Source organism: Octodon degus, unplaced genomic scaffold (assembly GCF_000260255.1).
Source record: "Octodon degus isolate 3935 unplaced genomic scaffold, OctDeg1.0 scaffold00055, whole genome shotgun sequence".
NCBI classification, from domain to species: Eukaryota; Metazoa; Chordata; class Mammalia; order Rodentia; family Octodontidae; genus Octodon; species Octodon degus.
Window position 1 is genome coordinate 8,950,148 of NW_004524631.1, and position 20,002 is coordinate 8,970,149.

General features: G+C 38.1%; 1 protein-coding gene across 1 annotated transcript in view; it reads right to left on the reverse strand.

Moving 5' to 3' along the window:
* The window catches only part of Serpini1 (serpin family I member 1), an 85,820-nt gene that overhangs the window by 4,598 nt on the left and 61,220 nt on the right, over positions 1–20,002 (reverse strand). Inside the window, exon 7 of the mRNA XM_023717809.1 lies at positions 16,888–16,985. Coding sequence (XP_023573577.1) covers positions 16,888–16,985 — 98 coding nt within the window. The remainder of the gene's footprint in view (positions 1–16,887; positions 16,986–20,002) is intronic.

Below are 20,002 nucleotides of genomic sequence, written 5' to 3' on the forward strand. Positions count from 1 at the left end.
AAAGATTAGGGAAGAAATTAAGCCAATTTGGGCCGGGGAGATGGCTCAGTGGAATAAGTGCTTCCCTGGCAAGAGCAAGGGCCTGAGTTCAATCCCTGGTTCCACAAAAAAAAAAAAAAATTACAAAGATGTGTTATCCCAAGACACAGAAAATAATAAATTTTTAAATAACAGTAAGATTACTTTTTTTTAAAAAACGCCTCTTTTCTATTTATGCTTGCTTTTACATTTAATGATCATTATGATTGAATGATACAACCCTCAAATTCGTATGGTGAATTTCTAATACCCATTAGTTTACAAGGTGTCTACAAATAGAAATGAGATCTTCAATTGAAATGAACTAACTAGAAAGGGCTCTGATCCAGTATGACTAGTGTGCTTATAAGAGGAAATCTGTACGTGGATGAGTATGGAGGGGAGATCATGCATGGTGGTTAATTTAATGTGCCAACTTGCTTGAGCTTTAATGCTCAGGTAACTGGTCAAACACTGCTGCCAATGCTTCTGTGAAGGTATTTTTGGATAGGATTAACACTTGAATCAGTGGACTTTGAATAAAATAAAATCCTCACAATGTGGATGGACCTCATCTAATCGCCGAAGTCCTCAACAGAACAAGACTAACTCCCTGATGCAAGTAGGCTGCCTCTGCCTCCGTGCTTCTTCCTGGGGTTGCTACCGGCAGATTATGTATTTTCAAAACCTCCGCTACCACATGAGCCAGTCTTTAACTAAAATAAATAAGCAAATCTCCCTTGTTCTCAAGCATCTGTCTCTTTCTTTCCCCCCACACACATGTACTTAAGCACCACAGACAGAGAGACAGACAGACAGACAGACAGACAGACAGACAGACAGACAGACACACACACACACACACACACACACAAACCACACAAATTTCTCCTGAGAATACTAATATACCATGTGAAGACAGAGGAAGAAGACAACTGCCTATAAGCCAGGAAAAAGGTCTCAAAAGACCAACCCTGGTGACACTCTTATCTCAGACATCCAGCGTCTGGCACTGTGAGAACATAACTTCCTGTGCTCTTAGCCACCCAGTTTCGGTTGCTGTCCTGACAGGCCTCAGAAGCTAGAAGCTGGCTTTTGGTTTTGGGCTGACAAGTGTTTCCCAAGATTAAGGCAAAACAACAACCAGAAAAGATGCTCCAAATATATTTTTTAAAAGGAGAATATAGAGAAAAAAGCGAGTTATACTCAAGTTTATGCTGTCCCACTTTTTAATTTTTTCAATTCTAGGAAATCAAATTCAAATTTCAGATAACTTTGCCATTGATTCCAGGCATCAGTCAGTAAAAGTACAATCAGGTTGCTTGATAAGACTTTGTAAGCAACAAAATCCTATCTCCAGCCTATATATTTTTCTTGACTTTTCAAAAACACATAATTATCTTACATGCAGAGGAAATGACGTCCATTAATATTTTGGAAACATCTGTAGCAGAGCACCTGTTACTGTGAATGAGCCCCAAGGCAACAAACAAATGCATTTCTGGGTATGTTTTTAATAACAGTAGCATTTCCTCATATCGTATTTGGTATTGTATATTAACATGACATTATCAGATAGTCCATTCTGTTTTTTTCATAGTACACATTTTGGTGACCAGAAGAAAAATTAAAGGCAATTAGGATTTTACATTTAACAATTAAGGAAAATTAGCTGCCTCTAATCTAGAGAAGTAGTTTGGTTTTGACAAAGCCAAAATGAAAAAATACAAAAAATATACATTATGTATATAACAATATAAATTATGTTAAATATTTAGCAAAAGGAAAACTATAAATTGTGTTAAGTAATCAAAATTTTTTAGTTGGTAAAACAAGCATACAAATTGCAACATAATAAAATATACTATTTAGCAGTTAACTAATGCTACACTACGGTATTTTCCGATTCTGCTGCCCATTTCCTTTAGGCAGTCAGTAATGGAAAGGTCTTACATCAAGAGCAAATATTATGGCTGTGAATGCAAAAGTGACAGAATATAGATCCTAAAAGTAACAAACACCCACATTGTCACCTAAGCACTCTTCAAAGAATGTGAGGAGAATTCTTAAAAGCACCAAATGATATTTCTGTCACATCAATTTCAAAGTAGAAACTGCCTCCAGTAGCTATTAGGCCTGACCTACTGGCTGGCTGCAGTGGAAACCTTGAAACGAGAAAGAGAAAAGCATGCCTTCACTTCTGGTCTTTAACCCAAGTACTGTACCTTCCTCCGGTCACCTGTCCTTTCAATGCTCTCATTTATTCACAAAGAACAGTGGTGAGAGTAGCAAGAGTAACACAAAGTACTTGTTGCAAAAGATCAAGAAAGCAAAAGTAAGTCTCAAGGAGCTAGTTATTTAAGAGCTAACAAGTGAACAAATCTTATAAAAAGAATAAAAGAACAACTGCTCCAAAATGTATGCAGAGGCATGGAAGACTAAAAATACAAAAAAAGATCTCTGAGGAAAATCACAAAAAAATGTTAGATAAGGTTTCTGCAGATAAATGTTAATATGAGAGGGTCACTTTTTCATTATGAACTTTACTTACAAAACACCACTTGATATATTTGCTAGATTTATGCAGTGGTATGTGGGTTCATGAACTTAACTCCTTTCATAATTCTGTTCACAAACTAAATTGAACAAGAACCAAATCATGTCCACTGGTTAGGTTCAACATTGACCTTATGGGGAAATTTGATTTGGTTCTTGTGCATTTTGATTTGTGACCAGAACTGTGGCAGGAATTAAGTTCCTGAATCAAGGCATCACTGTATAACTGTGTGTGTCTACCACCAAAAATGAGGACCACGGTGTTGTAATCTCCTGTGAAAGATTCTCTATGCAGATAATTTTGAAAATGAAGAAACTTGCCCTGAATTTAGCAGATGTTGTAAACTGTAAAGTTGAGCAAAGGAAATATATAGACTATCTGAATAATCCAGTAACCATTACAATCTTAGCTATGGGTAGTCTTACCTTGCTAATAAATTGAATAAGGGCAGTATAAAAATAAAATCACAGAAAAAACCCACCTACTAATATGAATATAAACTTTTTCAAACAATCAGAAAACTAGGAAAACATAACAACTCATACCACAGAAATATGAAAGATCATTAGCAATTATTATGAACAACCATATGCCAACACATGGAAGAAATAGACAAAGTCTTTGATACACATGCCTTACCAAGATTTAATCATGAATAAATAGAAAGCCTAGAAAAATCAGTGACAAGTGATAAAAACCAATTAACAATACAACTACCCATCAAAGAAAATCCCAGGCCTAAATGGCCTCAGTATTGAATTCTATCAAGCATTTAAATAAGGATACCAATTCTTGTTAAATTATATCAAAAAGTAGAAGTAGAAGGAATTCTACACAAGCCCAGTAATACCCCAGTATGAAAACCAGACAAGGACACAGCAAAACACAACACAACACAACAAAACAGAAAAAAATATAAAGGAAACTTTGGTTAACACAGAAACAGACACAAAAATTCTCAAATAAATAATAGCACACTGACTCTAACAGCACATTAAAGAGATTATTCACTATGTTTTAATGATGTTCATCACAGGGATATTTCAATATCAGTACAGCAAGATGTATTATATACTACAGCAGCACACAGAAGGACAAAAACCATGTGATGCTCTCAATAAATCCAAAAGGACATTTGATCAAATGCAATAACTCTTCATGATAAAAATGCTGAGTTATAAATTAGTTGAAGAATGGATGCAACTCTCCACAATTAAGGTCATGTATAATCAGCCAAGAGCTAATGGTATATTGCATGACAGAAAGCAGAAACCCTCTTCACTGAGGTCTGGAGCAAGACAAGGTTACCAGCTTTCATAATTTTTATTCAATATAGTACTAGAAGTGTTAGCTAGCATATCAGGAAGATAAAGAAATAAAGGGCACCTGAATTCAAAAAGAAGTCTAATTGTCATTTTCTGCAGATAGCAATTATATATATATAATATATAATATATATAATATATATAATAATATAATATATATATATATTCAAAAGTGTGCAGGATATAAATTTGACATATAGAAGCAAAAAGAAAGAACCCCAGAAGCAGAGCTAGATGCCAATAATGAAGCATCTAAAAGAGAAATCATTCACAATAGCCAAATAAACAGGACTAAGTTTAACCAAAGTAAAAGATTCTATAAGTAAAAATTATAAACGATAATGAAAGAAATTGGAGAGGACACAAAAATGTAGGAAAATATTTGATGTTCATATATTAGTAACATCAGTATTAAAATATCCTTACCACATTAAGCAGTTTGAAGTCAATATAATTCCTACTAAAATACTAAACATTTTACAGAGAACTATTGAAACAATCCTAAAATTTCTATGGAACCTTAACCACAAAAAGAACAAAGCAAGAATCATTTCACTACTTTATCTCAAAGCATTCTACAAAGCTCCAGTAATCAAAATAGCATGGTATAAGCATGAAAACAGACATAAAGACCAATGGAACAGAATGGAGTCTGAAGGTTAGCCTATGTATCTACAACCAACTAATTTTTGACAGAGACACTAAGAACGTGCATTGCAAAAGGTCAGTCTTCAATAAATGGTCCTAGGAAAACTGGATAGCTATATTCAGAAAAATGAAAGCAGGTATCTATCTCTCATTAGTTATAAAACATGACTAAAAACGAAGTAACGACTGAGACCTGAGATTGGAGACAATGACACTACCAGAAGAAAACACGGGGGAGATGCTTGAGGACATTGAAATGGCCAAGGATTATTTGCACGTGACCTCAGAATCACAGGAAATGCAGGCAAAAATCCACAAGTGGAATTACACAAAACTAAAAAACCTGCTCCTGGCAAAGGAAAAAAATTCACAGCATGAAGGAACAACATACAGACCAGGATCAAGCATTTAAGAGATACGTATCTGATAAGGGGCTCACATCCAGAACGTCTGGGAACCACAAAAAACGCAATAGCAAGCCGGGCATGGTTCCTGCTTGGCGTTGCACTTCTGCAGTCCCAGTACTGAGGGAGGAAGATTACAAGCCTGAGTCCTGCTTGAGCAACGCAGCAAAAATCTGTCTCAAAATAAATAAAAATAAATAGATAAAAAGGGCTGGGCTAGGAATGCAGCTCAGCAGCAGTGTATTCCTGGGTACTGTTCTCCAGTATTGAAAAAAGGCGATTTTAAATCCTGAGGGTACTTGACTGACCTTATCAGATACAAAAGTTACATTTCTTGTTATATAAGTCTTGCTCTACCTTGGTCTTAACCATCCAGCAGAAAAGTATTAAAATGAGATATACAAAGTAAAGCCATATTAATATGCTCAGCTGTAAAAGCTGTGAACTTCTGCAGATAACTCACTACTATTGTGGACTGCTGGACTGTGTTGGATTGTTCTGCTGAATTTACACACCTATAGTATTTAGATGCCAGGGGAATACCCATCTTTGACAGGACTAAACAAAAAAAGGGGACACAAAGGAAGGACCATTTTGTACCTGTATATACAGAATAGTTAGGATAGATATACAGCTATTTTCACTTAATTCAATGAGAAGAAAGATTTGTCCTAATAGTGTTTGGACAGGATATCCTGTCTACATCTTGTACTATGGATAACCACTAAGAAGATAACAACATACAATGTATTAATTATTGAAACTGTCCTATTCATCAGCTTTGAAACTGTCTCATTGCTATTTGTTTCTCAATAAAATAAAATAAAAATGTAAAAAAGTAACAACCAAAAAAAGAAAGAAAGAAAAAAAGGCAATTAAAAAATAGTTAACAAATCTAAATGGACATTTCTACATTTCTTTGAAGACCTACAATTGTTGAAAAAATATTTCAACTTCACTAATCATCAGGGAAATGCTAATCAAGGGCTAGCCAAATAGCTCAGTGGATTAAAGTGCCTGCAAGTGGGCGCAGGGGCCAAGGGATTTGATCCCCGGGCCTGCTATGCCAGGCTCACTTCCAGAGCACACTGAGATGGCAATTGAGAGCTTTAATCCCAGCTCTTGGGAGGCTGTAGACAGGCAGATCACTAGGTGTCTGATCTAGTAGTGAGACCCTGAACACCCTGTAGACCCTTCCCTAAAATACAAAAAGAAAGAAAGAAATACTAATCGAAATTACATTGCATTGTTTCATCCTAGAAAGAATGGCTAGGGCTAGGGAGATAGCTCAGTAGAATAAATGCTTACTTGGCAAGTGCAGGGTACTGAGTTCAATCCCCAGTACCACAAAAAAAAAAAAAAAAAAAAAAGAATGGCTATAATCAAAAGTACTAAAAATAACAAGAGCTGTCGAGGATGTGGAAAATAGGAAACTCTTGAATATTACTTGGGAGAAATGTAAACTGGCAGAGCCACTTATGAAAATTAGTATGGAGGTTCCTCAAAAAATTAAAAGTAGAACTTCCATATGACCTAGCAATCCTACTAGTGTGTCTAAACAAAAGATATTAAATTAGTATATTTAAGAGACATCTGCACTCCTAGGTCCATTGCAGCACTATTTCCAGTGGTTGAGGGATGGAAACAAGTTAGCTATACATGGAAAACATATGGAATATAAAGCTATTACAACAGACAAACATCATTTATCTCAACACAGAAGGAACTGTAGATCATCATGTTCAGTGAAGACAGCTACAGGAAGACAAGTAGTGTAGCACGTGATCTCACTCATACGTAGGATTCAAAACAGTTGGTTGCACAGAAGTTGAAAGTAGGATGTTAGTTGTCAGAGGCTGGGGACGTGGGGCTGAGAAAGAATGGGGCAAGGTTATTATGGGCACAATGTCACGGTTAGATAGGAGCAAGAGGTTCTAACACCCTGCTGCACAACAGAGCGACTAGAGAATGACAACATACTGCACATTTCAAAAATTCCAAGGAAGTATTTTGAAAGCCCTTACCACAAAGAGTGATAAATGAGGAGATAGGTTTAATCGGATTTAAACATTTTGTTTCACTTGTCAATTTAAAAAAAAAATTTAAAGCTGTCACAAAATTTGAGCCCACAGTATTATTTCAATAATGTTTCAATGGTGGATAACACACTGGGGCCCCCCTCCTGTCCCTCTCTTGGACAGGAGCATTCTTTTTCCCAATAAATATATTCTGCTTATAACCTGAATTTGTTCCTAAAATTCATTCTTCAGTTTTAGAGAACATGAATTCATTCCAGGTACTTTTAAGGTTGGGAGATCATTTTTCCCTTGTATTATATGGAGGTCATCCATCCGACATCATTTTTTGTTCACTGTGTCATTTGGAGGTTCCCACTAAAATCATTGGATAGAACTTTGTTTCCTCCATGCTCAAAGCCATACGTCTACCCAAGATGAAAATGACTGGTGTCTATTGAGGGCCTTTAGATAGAACCTCTGGAGGGAATCTCAGACTGCCAGTCAACAACTACGACCCCTTTCAGCCTGAAGAAGCCAGAACGGCCATTGCCCACGGTTCTCTCGTGCCAGTTCGGATTACTTCTTTAGAGGGGGGAATGTTATAGGCAGCTGAGTTAGATAGAAATATTATAGGCAGTCAGACAAGGCCAGGCCCTCAAGGAGACAATATGGAAGACAAGGTGACTTTGCAACTTGGAAGAGACACACACTCCCATATGGGTCACACCTCAAGACAAAAGAGGAAACAAATACAGCTACATACTTCCCTAGGGATGGGCATCAGGGATTAGTATTCTAAATAGTTATCAATCACCTTGAAAGAGCCCAAATGGGTCACTAGCCCAACCCCCAACAGGAAGAGACCTGGTCCTGGATTCATGCCTGCTTGCTATGTGCCTCGCTTCCCCATTTGGTACTGAATTTAATCAATTTTACCTGAGCAACGGTGCTTGTAATCTCATTGGTTGACCATAGTTTTTTCCCACCTCATACCCACCTAAACGAGTTCCCATGTCTTCTGCACCACCTTAGACCCACCTCAACACATAGTTTTTCTCTATAAAAGTCCCTAGAAGAGACAGCTTCCAGGGGACAACCTGCTCAGGCCCTCGTGCTGTCCCTCTCTTGGACAGGAGCTTTCTTTCCCCCAATAAATATATTCTGATGATGATGATGATATAATAATAATAATAATAATAATAATAATAATGTTTCAATGGATGCCACAGCTCCAGCAAATGTCAGTGTTATGACACAAACTGCCCACCACTTTCAGCTGGTGCTGCAGTCTTCTCCAGGGCGAGCTCATCTACATGCGAATCAGTCCACAGCACTGGCCCTGCCCCAGCCCTGTGTCCCCTGGGGGCCCTCCCGCCCACCTCAGCATATTGCATAACTGCACACCTTCGTGTTCACGCCAAGCACCTCCACAGGCTGCCTCGCCTCCTGCACTCAGCATTCTTCATCCCAAACACTGAATTCCACATTATTTGAACTAAAACACTTTGGATTTCATGACTTTTATATCTTTGTTTCCCCAGATTCTTCCTGGATTGTCAACTTAAGGGAAGGACTGCACCATTTTTCTTAAAATCCCTGGCTTCTTGCAACATGGGCACAAAATCTAAGCTAACATGCTGACATGGTGGTACACAGCTTAATCTAGCACTTAGGAGGTAGAAGTAGAGGCATAGCTGTGAGTTTGAGGCCAGCCTGGGCTACACAGCAAAACCCTGTCTCAAGATGAACTAACCTAAGTGAAGAGAGTATACTGGCAATGTTCAATTTTCTTATATTTAATCTAGCACATTGCAATAAACAAGATTTCAGCAATTATTCAGGGACAGGGGTGGACATTCATATTGCCTGTCTTTGAGTGTACTGAGACTTTAAATGTCACTCCACAGGAGCTATAATGACTTCAATTCTGCCTCCAGTTATGGCTCCAGAGCAGTGAGGGACAACCTTTTAGAGCTTCCAGTGATAACAAGCAGCCCTCTGAGTCACGTGTGCCAGTTTCAAGCCCACAGCTATGAAGTCTGTTCTTGGGCCGGCCAGATAGCTCAGCGAATTAAAGTGCCTGCTTAGGCTGCCACAGGGGCTGGGGTTTGATCTCCAGTGTGCTGTGCCAACCCCACCCCCGGGGCATGCTGAGACAGCGATTGAGAATGGACGTGGTGGCACATGCCTGTAATCCCAGCTCTTGGGAGGCTAACCACAGGAGAATTACTATGAGTCAGATTTGTGTAGTGAGACCCTGTATACCCTGTACTAAATACATAGAAAGTGTCTGTTCTTGTGATAAGTAAAATATATGATAGCAATATAATAAATATCCTAGGAAATTTGAGAAAGACAAACAGGGGAAAAGGACCAAAGTCACAAACTTTATAATTTCATCAAATAGAAGAATAAAGGGAAAACAATCCAGGAGAGTAGTGTTACTATACAAATTTCTTTCTTTTTTTCTATACAAATTTCAGACAGTAAAAATGGAATGCAATGCTCAGATTCATACAGCACGATTAAGTGCTACACTATGCTTAATAAATGTCTAAAGATATAAATAATACCCAGGACACTAAATCCTCAGAAAAATACTATCCCCTTTGGATATACCTGTGGAAAAATGTGATAAATAAGAAAACATATCACAGATATGAGGATTTAAAGGAAACAGATTTGTTTTTATTGGTACCAACTTCAAGCTAATATATTTTATATTAAAATAAAATAGAGCTGAGAATTACTTAAGCAACCATGTATCTGAGGCCACTGTACCTTAGTCTAGCAAACAACATGGAAATATAAGCAAGTTCAGAGCCAAAGACCCTTGCTCTGATTTCAGCCACCCTGTGTAACTGCGTGCTAACAGTGCCATCCCTCCTCCATCTCAGCTGCACACAGGTCTGCACCCTGCCCGTGCTCCTTGTGTTCTCCACATCACCTCATGCTGCCCTGCACCAGGTATCCACTCATGTATTAAGCAAAATGGATCAGAACTTGAGAAATACAAAGAAAATTTATAATGGTGAATTCAACTTATTGGTTAGAGGACCATTAGCTGTCTTCCACTGAGTTAATAAATCAAGGGCAAATAAATATTTTATTTTTCGTAACTTTATTTTGCACACTGGCCCCAAGTGGCCTTCTCTCCCGTTCTGGACATAGCAGACACTGCTGCCAAATAGCTGGTCCTGATCCTGCGTGCAGCCAGGCTTTTTGCTCTAGACAAGGTGGGAACAAGGCCAATTAACCCTAAGTTCCCCCAGAGAAGGACTCAGCAAAAAGAATTAAAAATTCATCTCTTCTGAAGAAAGCAGGGCGAAGTAGTAATGCATTCACTCAGTCCCTGGGCAAATATTGTTCCAGTAGCCTCTCACTGCTGGTATTGTGCAGGGCACAGGCTCTAGTGTCTGAGCATTAACATAATCCTGGCACAATGGCCAGCATGCAAGTGCAGCCACTGCTTTCCTCTGTGGCCCTGTTCCCAAACACAGCCAGTTTAAATAGGCTTCTGCGTCACCAAGGACATGCTTAAAATAGTCAAATGAAAAGAATATGATAACAGAATACCAAAAATGCCTGTGCTTGACTTGCTAAAATACTTTTAACATGTAATTTAGAAATTTTTCTAGAATGTGTGATTTTTCAAAGTAGGAACAGGGTTTGTTGTTTGCTTTTATGGATAGATTTTAATTTTGAAGCAGCAGACATTCATTCATTCATTCATTCATTCATTCATTCATTCATTCAATGTAGTCGGCAGCTACAGTATTCCAGGCATGCTGCTGCACTGGGTATCCTACTAGGAATTCAACAATGCTTTCCCAATAAGGTGAAGGCAGATTTAAATCAAAGTACAATAAAAAATGTAAATCCAGAAAAGACCACAAACTCAGGGTATCGTGAGTATAACTACGAAAACAAGACAATGTGTTAGTGGGTGCCTGGGCTAAGAAGAGGAGACACTCAACAAAGGTTATTAAGGAAGCTGAGACCAAAGGAATGCAAAGCGCTATCCACCATCTATGAGAAGCAGGACTGTAGGGTGGAGACAACAGGTAGGGCAAAGGAAATAGGAGCTGGGCATGTGCAGAGGTGCAAGGGACATGCGATGTGGCTACAATGTAGGATGCAGGGACGTGGTGGGAGGCTTGAGAGAAGTACCCTTTCCCACTAGGCAGGATCTAGGACCGTTCCTTCCCACGCTCCTCCACTCAGCATCTCCCCTCATCCTACACCCGCCCCTCAGCACTAGGCTGGTCTCTGGGGAGAACACAGCCCTCACCTCTCACACACAGTCCCTGCTTTTGAAGAGCTTGGAGCTCAAAGACATGCATACAAATAAACAGCCCAAGAAAAAGGTAAGATACGGTAACAGAGGTAGGGGCAAACCAATGCCTGGCTCCGGATGAAGCAAAGTAAGTGACTCAGGAAGGAAACTGCTTAGAGATGTTGACATTTGGCCTGATTCTTGAGGAATAAGTATATGAGGGAAAACCAGAGAAGAGGGCAAGGATATTCTGAGCTGATATTTTATTGGCAAAGTGGGAGAAAAGCAGGTGACTTGAAGGTGCAGCTGGAGCTTGGGCTATGAGGAAGTGGAAAGTGGGAGGAGACGTTTGTACTTTCAAGAGCTTTGACCATGAGGTTAGAGAGCCAGGAATAAGTGCACAGGACTGCTTTGATGTCAGAAGATACTTGAAAAAAAAAAAAAAAAAAGATACTTGAGGCAGCCACTGTGAAGGGTAAATTGGAAGCGCAAATAACTACAGGGCAGGAAGATCAAGTTTGTTGGCTGTTGCGGTGGCCCAGGCAAGGAAGCAGGAGCAGTAGTGGAATTATAGCAATGAAAAATGGGTCCTCTGGCTTACAGGTGCAAGGAGAAGGAGAACAAACAAGGGCAGGCTGTAGGAGCGGGTCCAGCATAAATCTACAGCACTTGAGTCTGACCTGACTATGGCTTTCACTGTGTCTTCTTAATTCCTTTATTTTATTGGCTCTTTTATTAAAGCTCATACTTTATGCTGAAGGATTTAACACCCTCTTTCTCTTTCCCCTTACACCTTCCAAGAGGATTACCTATTAATCCAAATGCCGACAGTCATTCATTTCCATTACAAAAATACTTGCTGCTTTATAACAGGATTCTCACTGCAACTACATGAGCATTTTAAGTAAAGTCTGAGAAGAAAATGACTTCCAGCTATAGACTTCCTCTATAGTCTGTGTTTATTATATGAGTCTTTATTGTGTCTTATGTAAATGGAATTTAGCATTAAAAGCAATGGAGAATCAAATTGAAGTGAAGAAACAAACCTAATACACACAGAACATCTCATCCTAGTCATTGCTCCATTCAGTGAGTATTAAGAAGGATACACGGTGCTGGGCAGTGAGGAAACATTTCTAACAACTGGTGTTTGGCAGGTTTAAATTCTATCACATGAGACTAGATACATGAAACAACATGAGATAAGACATGTGCCACAAACAAAGGCACAGAATATGAAGAATTTTACCAAGTGATTGTTTCTGGTTGGTATCCCCATGCTGGCATGATGAAGTTGTTGGAGGGGTCTAAGTGGAGGCTCATTTTAAGTATTTCAAGCCGAGAGATTTTATAATGATGGGAAACAGGGGAGACTTGAGGCACAGAGCAAGTGTTCATTGTGGTGGTGACACATGCTCGCTGTCTGTGCAGAAGCAGACAGAATGAAGGCTGGAGGAAGCTGAGGTCCCAGCAGCTGGTCAGGCCACAAGTGAGGCACAGCGGACCAAGGCGTGCTTTGATCAAGAGGTGGAATGAAGGGGCCGGGGAAATGGCTCAGTAGAATAAGCGCTTCCCTGGCAAGTGCAAGGGCCTGAGTTCAGTCCCCGGTTCCAAAAAAAAAAAAAAAAGAGGTGGGATGATCTGAGAGCACATTTTTGAGGTGCAGTGGTAGAGAAAACAGATTAGGTTGGAGTAAGTTTAGAAGCCATCGGGAAGACTACTGAGACAGTCCAGTATAACAGTAACAGGAATCTCCCGTAAGAGTTGATGTAGTAAGATAAAAAATGAAAGAATGCACTTGAGGTCTTAGCAAAGACCTCGGCCTTGCTAGAGCCAAGGTTAAAGCAGGTTGTTTCCACATTACTAAATCACATTTGTGATTTCTGAAGAAAGATACAATTTTCATTATGTCATCTAAGAATATTACAATGTCACAGTAGTGATGGTCTTTGGGTGCTCTAAAATTCACTAGTCAAATCTACTGTTAGTCAAATTTAAAAAAAAAAAAACATTTTTGTAACTTTTAAATAAGTGTATTAAGTGAAAAAAGTAACACATATGCAAGGTAAATATATGCAAAAAGATATTCCTCTCCTTTTATTCAAATGCTCCCACTTGCCTTTTTCTTTTCCTTTTCCATCTCCTTAATGCTTTTGCTCCTATTATGTTTCTCAGCCCCTTCACCACCGACACTGTTGGTTGTATCACTCTTTATTGCCAGGACGTGTTCTGTGCACTGTCAAAAAAGTTTAGAAGCATCCCCGGCCTCTTCTTGCTGAGTCCAGTAGCATCCCCCAGTTGTGACAATGAAAAACATTTCAGCTACTGCCATCGTCCAGGGTAGGAGGACTGCCCTTGGTGAGACCACGGTTCTACTGAAACATTTCTCCCAGCCTCCCTGTTATTAAAGGTAGCTTTTAAATTCTTCGTGCCCCTCTAGGTCAGACATGATACCATCATCATCATTATTATTTTGTTTTTGCACCATGAATTGAACTCAGGACCTTACACTTGAGAAACAGTTATGAGTAATGAGTTATACCCTGGTCCAATCATCACTTCTTTCCATTCCTAATACACTCTGCTTCTTATATTGCCTGCATCTTACTAGCAGTTGTTTAATGAAAGGAACTGACATGGTACAAAACCCAGCATATATACATGGGATTCCCATTAAAGCTCCAAGTAATAACTAAACAAACCCAAGAAATTTTTTCCTGGGTATCCACAAGTATTAACAAGTATCATGGATACTTTAATATCAAGGTTTACATTTTATTTGGAGATGCAAAATAGAACCAGCAATGTAAAAAGCCTACTAACCATGTAAGGCAGAAAATCTGATGTCTATATAAAGGATGAAGATACAAATGGTATAGAATTGAGAGGAAACAGAGGCAAACTTTCTACCTATACTAGTCCTTGAATGAGTGGTTCATAAATTAATGAGAATTGGTGGGGGTGGGGGTTATCACTGACTTGATAGAGCTACCACCATCCCAGCAGGGCAGCTTAAGAACTGGAGAATGCTCACAAAACTTTGAGAGGTTTTGCTTAGATACTTTGTCAAATATTTCTGAATCCTTGAACTAAATGGTGTTTAAGAATGGTATATACTGGATTTGGTGGCACTACGCTGATGGTTTAAGGAGGAAAATATTTCAAGAAATATAACTCATAATAGATAAAATAGGATCAGTGAAATTTATTTCTTCTTCTCTTTACCCATTTTTTCCTTTGTGACATTTACTGTATGCCAACCATGTGCCAGCCTGTGCCAGGTATCAAAAGTGCAACTAGGAACAGGACACTGAGGAGGACTCAGTTCTCATGCAGGTTTGACCACAACACAAGCCAGTTTGCATATAGAACACATGAATACCCTGGAAAGTTCTGGAGTTATTTAAAATTTCCAAACCATCTGCATTCTTAATATATATTCATGGCCTATTGTCTCTGTACATAGGAAAAGCAATTAAATAATACCCCATAAAGCGTCCAGATATGTCAGAAATTATAAGCTACACTGACCACAATAATTGATTTGCCACAGTACTGCTTCTCCCTCAGGACTAAGAGGCAGCAGATATTGTAGTTGTGTAAAATAAATACCTGGGTGTTTGAGTGAGACAATAAGGAATCACTAATCAAACTGAAAAGAGAACCATGTTAAGAAGGCAGAACACAATTATCCAGTTGGAGTTCGGCCAGTTTGGTAAGACAGATTGTCTCAATTTCCTAAGGAAGAGAGCTTTCGCAGTTTAAATTATACTATGCTTCAACTGTGAATATATTTCTGACTCAGGGATAAAGAGTCCATATGATCTTTGGAATGCCCTACACTCTTGACAACCCCAGTGAGGAATCTAGAGCCCTTGGAACTTGGGTGTAAGCCACAAAAACATTTACTCAGGGAAAGCTCATTTCTCTCATGTGGACAGGGACATTTATATAGAAGACATTTAGAAAATCTCTATTAGGGCTCAGGGCTGCAAGCTCTCTGAACAAGAAGTAGAAGTTGTGGTACCAAATGCATTAATAGCAACTCATTGCTAGAAGCTAAATATTGTTTAGAAAACATTCTGCACAATTCTAACTCTGGCAGGGCAAGGGCAAAGGATATTCTGATCATAGATTTCTTGGGATTTGCTTGTAGGCCCTTTCCTCACCTCTCCTCTCCTCTCCTCTCCTCTCCTCTCCTCTCTTTTCCTCTCCTGTCCTCTCTTGCCCTCTCCTTTCCTCTCCTCTTCTCTCTTCTCCTTTCCTTTTCCTTCCTTTCCTCTCCCTCATTTCTTCTCTCATGTTTGGAAGACTACATATATACATATAAACATAGCATAGCACATATAAAAGCAATTTCAGAAGAAAGAGCATCTATTTCCTTGGATTTAATCCAGGCATCAAAACTATATTTCTATGCTACAAAGCTTTGCTTTTCTGTTAGCTTCTGATATGGGAGAAGAAATCTAAATACTTGTTTGTAACACAGGAATTCTAACACTTCAGCATTCTGGGATCAGTAAGCCTGCATGTAAGGAGAACTTTATAATTTGAGGGTTTTTTTTTTTTCTTAATACATGTCTTTATCTTATCAGGAAGTAGAAAATAATCATTACATCAACTTACTAAACATTAAGTCTATGATTGCCATTTTTCTCTTTTTTTGATGTGTTTTGCTTTTGGTGGTGTTGGGAAATGAACCCAGACATTGTTGAGCTATACACCCAGCCCTCTAAATTATTTTCTCTTTTATTTTGAGACAGATCTTTGCTAAGTTGGTCAGGCTGGCCTGCACTTGCCATTCTCCATCCTCCACCCTCTGAGTAGCTGGGGTTGTGGGCATGCGTCCTCATGCTTCAGTGCACGTTTAGTTTTTCACATGGTTGGTGCAAAGTTAGTCCCAAACTCAAGCAATCTTCCTGAGACCATAGATATACATCACCATGCCCAGCTTGTTGTCATATTAATGATAAATGCCTTATGGATAGCCACTTAAAAATAGACCCAAAAGTATGTTGAACATTCTAAATGCTTTAATATAATTAAAATTTTATGATGCTTATTCATAAAATATGTTGGATATCTGGATCAAATCAAATAGCATTTTTCCTTTGGACTGTTTAAAACAAATTACCCAGTGTCCCAATGTGTCAGTATCCTTTGAAAGTACTTCTTCAAAACCATCGTTTTTTATGGAAGGCATTAGAAGAGAATTATATAATCTTACTTTATTCTTTATTCTTTATAAAAATGTTTGATCTAATTCTCACAGCAAGTGACATTCAATTATCTGCTCTTCCTTCTCCCTTCTGATGATTCATTACAGTGGGACATATTGAAATATTCAATCAACACATTTATTGATTATCTACTCATATGGCATTGTGTCGGATAAGATGGAAAATTCCAAGATGTGTAAGCCAAGGCCTCTGAGAATGCGATTTATTATCAAAGATAAGACATGGGCAACATAATACAAATTTAATGCTATGATTGTATTTATAGTTTGTTTGTAGAAGTTAAAAATACTTCTTACTAGATTTATTTGGCAGGCAAAACCATATTTTGCCTCAAAATTCCACAGAAGTAGAGGATTTTGAGACACCTTTATAGAATAACATTTTAAATTAATATTTCTTACCAGACAAAGCAGTCAAATTTGCATTTTTTAAGAATATTTCAGTTATTCCAAGAGAGTTCAAAATGTCTTTTAAATCAATTTCCTGTTCCACTGTGAACCTGGAAAACATACAGGGGGGAAAACAGTTATAAGATTTTGTTACTGAGGATGAGAATAAAATATTAAATATGTTGACTTTAAATTTTTATTTCATAGAATGTAAATTATGCTAAAACTAATTTTGGACAGTAAGATCCTTTTTTTTTTTCTTTTTTTCCAGAATCGGGGATTGAATTCAGGCCCTTGCGCTTGCCAGGCAGGCACATATTCTACTGAGCCATCTCCCCAGCCCCTGAAAGATCCTTTTGATTATGCTCATACAAAATGAGGCATTGAAGGGATGATGTAGCAACAGCATTCGAATATATAAGTTGGAAAATATATGATGTAGACACAAAACTAAAGATACTGTAAAATGAATGAATTTTTGACCTAGTACATAACCTATTTAACTTTTCTTTTTCTTTTTCTTTTTTTTGGTGGAACTGGGGATTGGACTCAGGTCCTTGCACTTGCCAGGGAAGCGCTTATTCCACTGAGCCATCTCCCCGGCCCCCATATTTAACTTTTCAAGCTGGCAATTACTGCTTATAAATTTTTACAAGGTGTTTCCCTCTTTTAGCATTATGGACAATTTTATGCTTTACGTTTGCTTGCTTGTTTTGTTTTTGGTGATCCAGGGATCAAACTCAGGACCTTGAGCTTGCCAGGCAAGCATTTATTCCACTGAGCTATCTTCCAGCCCCGATTTTATGCTTTTTTTCTTTGGAGGAAGCAGGGATTGAACTCAGGCCCTTGTGCTTGCCAGGGAAGCACTTATTCCACTGAGCCATCTCCCTGGCCCCAATTTTATACTTTATATCCAACAGGGACTCACCATGAACAGATAAACAAGTGCAGGTTCTGTTATACAGTGAATGCATTCAATATTTCAACTCAATAAAACTTACCGCAGTTTAAAAGTTCATCTTAATGGTGACATTGATCTGCTGGACATAAATAAGCCTATTCTCATACTATCAAAAAATACTTATCCATGAAATTGAGTTAAACATTATTTTTTAAAAACTATATCTACTTATAATTCTAACAGTTTTTAAACAAAAATAATCATTATTTTTGTTTTAATAAATGTTGTGTTATTATACATAAATATGCATTAATTTTGTAAGAAGAAAAAGTATTGTAAGTATAGTGATCATAAGTAGAATATTATTTTCAAAAGTAGCTTTACCAGGCATGATGGCCTATCTCTATGATCTAAGCACTCTCTGAAGCTGAGGCAGGAAGATCATAAGCCTTGCCCCACCTGGGCAACATAGCAACTTAGTGAAGCCCTTTTTCAGAATGATAAAATGGCTGTGATACAGCTCAGTGCAAAGGCCTTGAGTTCAAACCTTATGAACACAAAATAAATAGACAAATAACAGATAGATAAATGGTTTCGAAAGTAAAGCCAGAAAGGTTATGGAATCTGCCCTAATGCAGTAATTTGTATCATGATTCTTTCTACCGAAATATATGAACCAAGTATGCTTGCATTAACAAATATTTCTTTAAAAGAAGTATTGATTACAGTAAAAAAAAAAATACAAAAACTTGTTGAAGTTAAAGGTTTTCCTTTCTTTAGGATGTTGTTTTCTGATTAATACAGAAAATAAATATGAAGTTTTAGGATGTATTAGGTTGTCTTATGAGGTATGTCTATGATAGTTATTAAAAGTTATATTAGAATCATTTTATGTCTTAGAACTAGAGCGAAATGATTTTCATAAAACTTAGACAAGAAGAGGAGCAATAGGAAACATTTTAGTAACTCCATTTTAATGAAAAATAAGACATCCAAGTACATACATACTAAGCATACTAATCTAAATACTAAATTTTATTTTTTAAAGAATATAAAATGGTAAAAAAAAATACAAAATTTCACTGAAGAAAATATTAGGAACTCGACAATGGTTGTTGTATTGCATAATGTCATCTTTAAATTAGTTGTTTAGGTTACCAGCTATAAATCTGCAAGACTGGTTTAAAAAAGTTATATGAAATTAAAAAGAAAAAAATTTAAATTTAAGACATTTTAAAAATTAAACATTGCTTTTTGCCATCTTGCAAGATGGCCAGCAAAAGAACTGAGAAGCCAGACACCAAAGAGAAGAAACCTGAAACCAAGAAGGCTTCTGCCAGTAGTACTGGCAAAAAGGGAAAGGTGAAGGCAAAAAAGTCCATGAAAGGGCAACCCCACTGCAGCTGAAACCCTGGCCTGGTCAGAGGAATTGGTAGATACTCCCGATCTGCTATGTATTCCAGAAAGGCTTTGTACAAGAGAAAGTACACAGCTGCTAAATCAAAGGTTGAGAAGAAAAAGGAGAAAGTTCTTGCTACCATCACAAAACCAGTCAGTGGGAACAAGAATGGTGGTACCTATGTGGTTAAGCTCGAAAAATGCCTAAAGACTACCCTACTGAAGATGTGCTTCAAAGCTCTTGAGCCACAGCAAGAAACCCTTCAGTCAGCATGTAAGGAAACTTTGAGCTAGCATCACTCCCAGCACCATCTTGATCATCCTCACCAGGCGTCACAGAAGCAAGAGAGTGGTCTTCCTGAAGCAGTTGGCCAAGGGCTTGCTACTTGTAACTGGGCTTCTTAGCCTTAATCGTGTTCCTTTATGAAGAACACTCCAGAAATTTGTCATTGCCACCTCTACAAAAATTGATATCAGCAAAATGAAAATCACCAAACACTTCACTGATGCTTACTTCAAGAAGCAGCAGCTGTGGAAACCCAGACACCAGGAGGGCGAGATCTTCGACATCGAGAAAGAGAGATACCAGATTTCAGAGCAGTGCAAAGTGGATCAGAAAGCAGTGGACTCACAGATTTTAGCAAAAATCAAAGCTATTCCACAGCTCCAGGGCTACCTTTGGTCCATTTTTGCTCTGACAAATGGAATTTATCCTCATAAATTAGAGTGTTCTACATTTCTTACTAAGAACATAATTAAATAACTCTGATACACTAAAAAATTAAACATTAACTGATCCTTTCAATAGACCAAGAGAGGGGCTGGGGA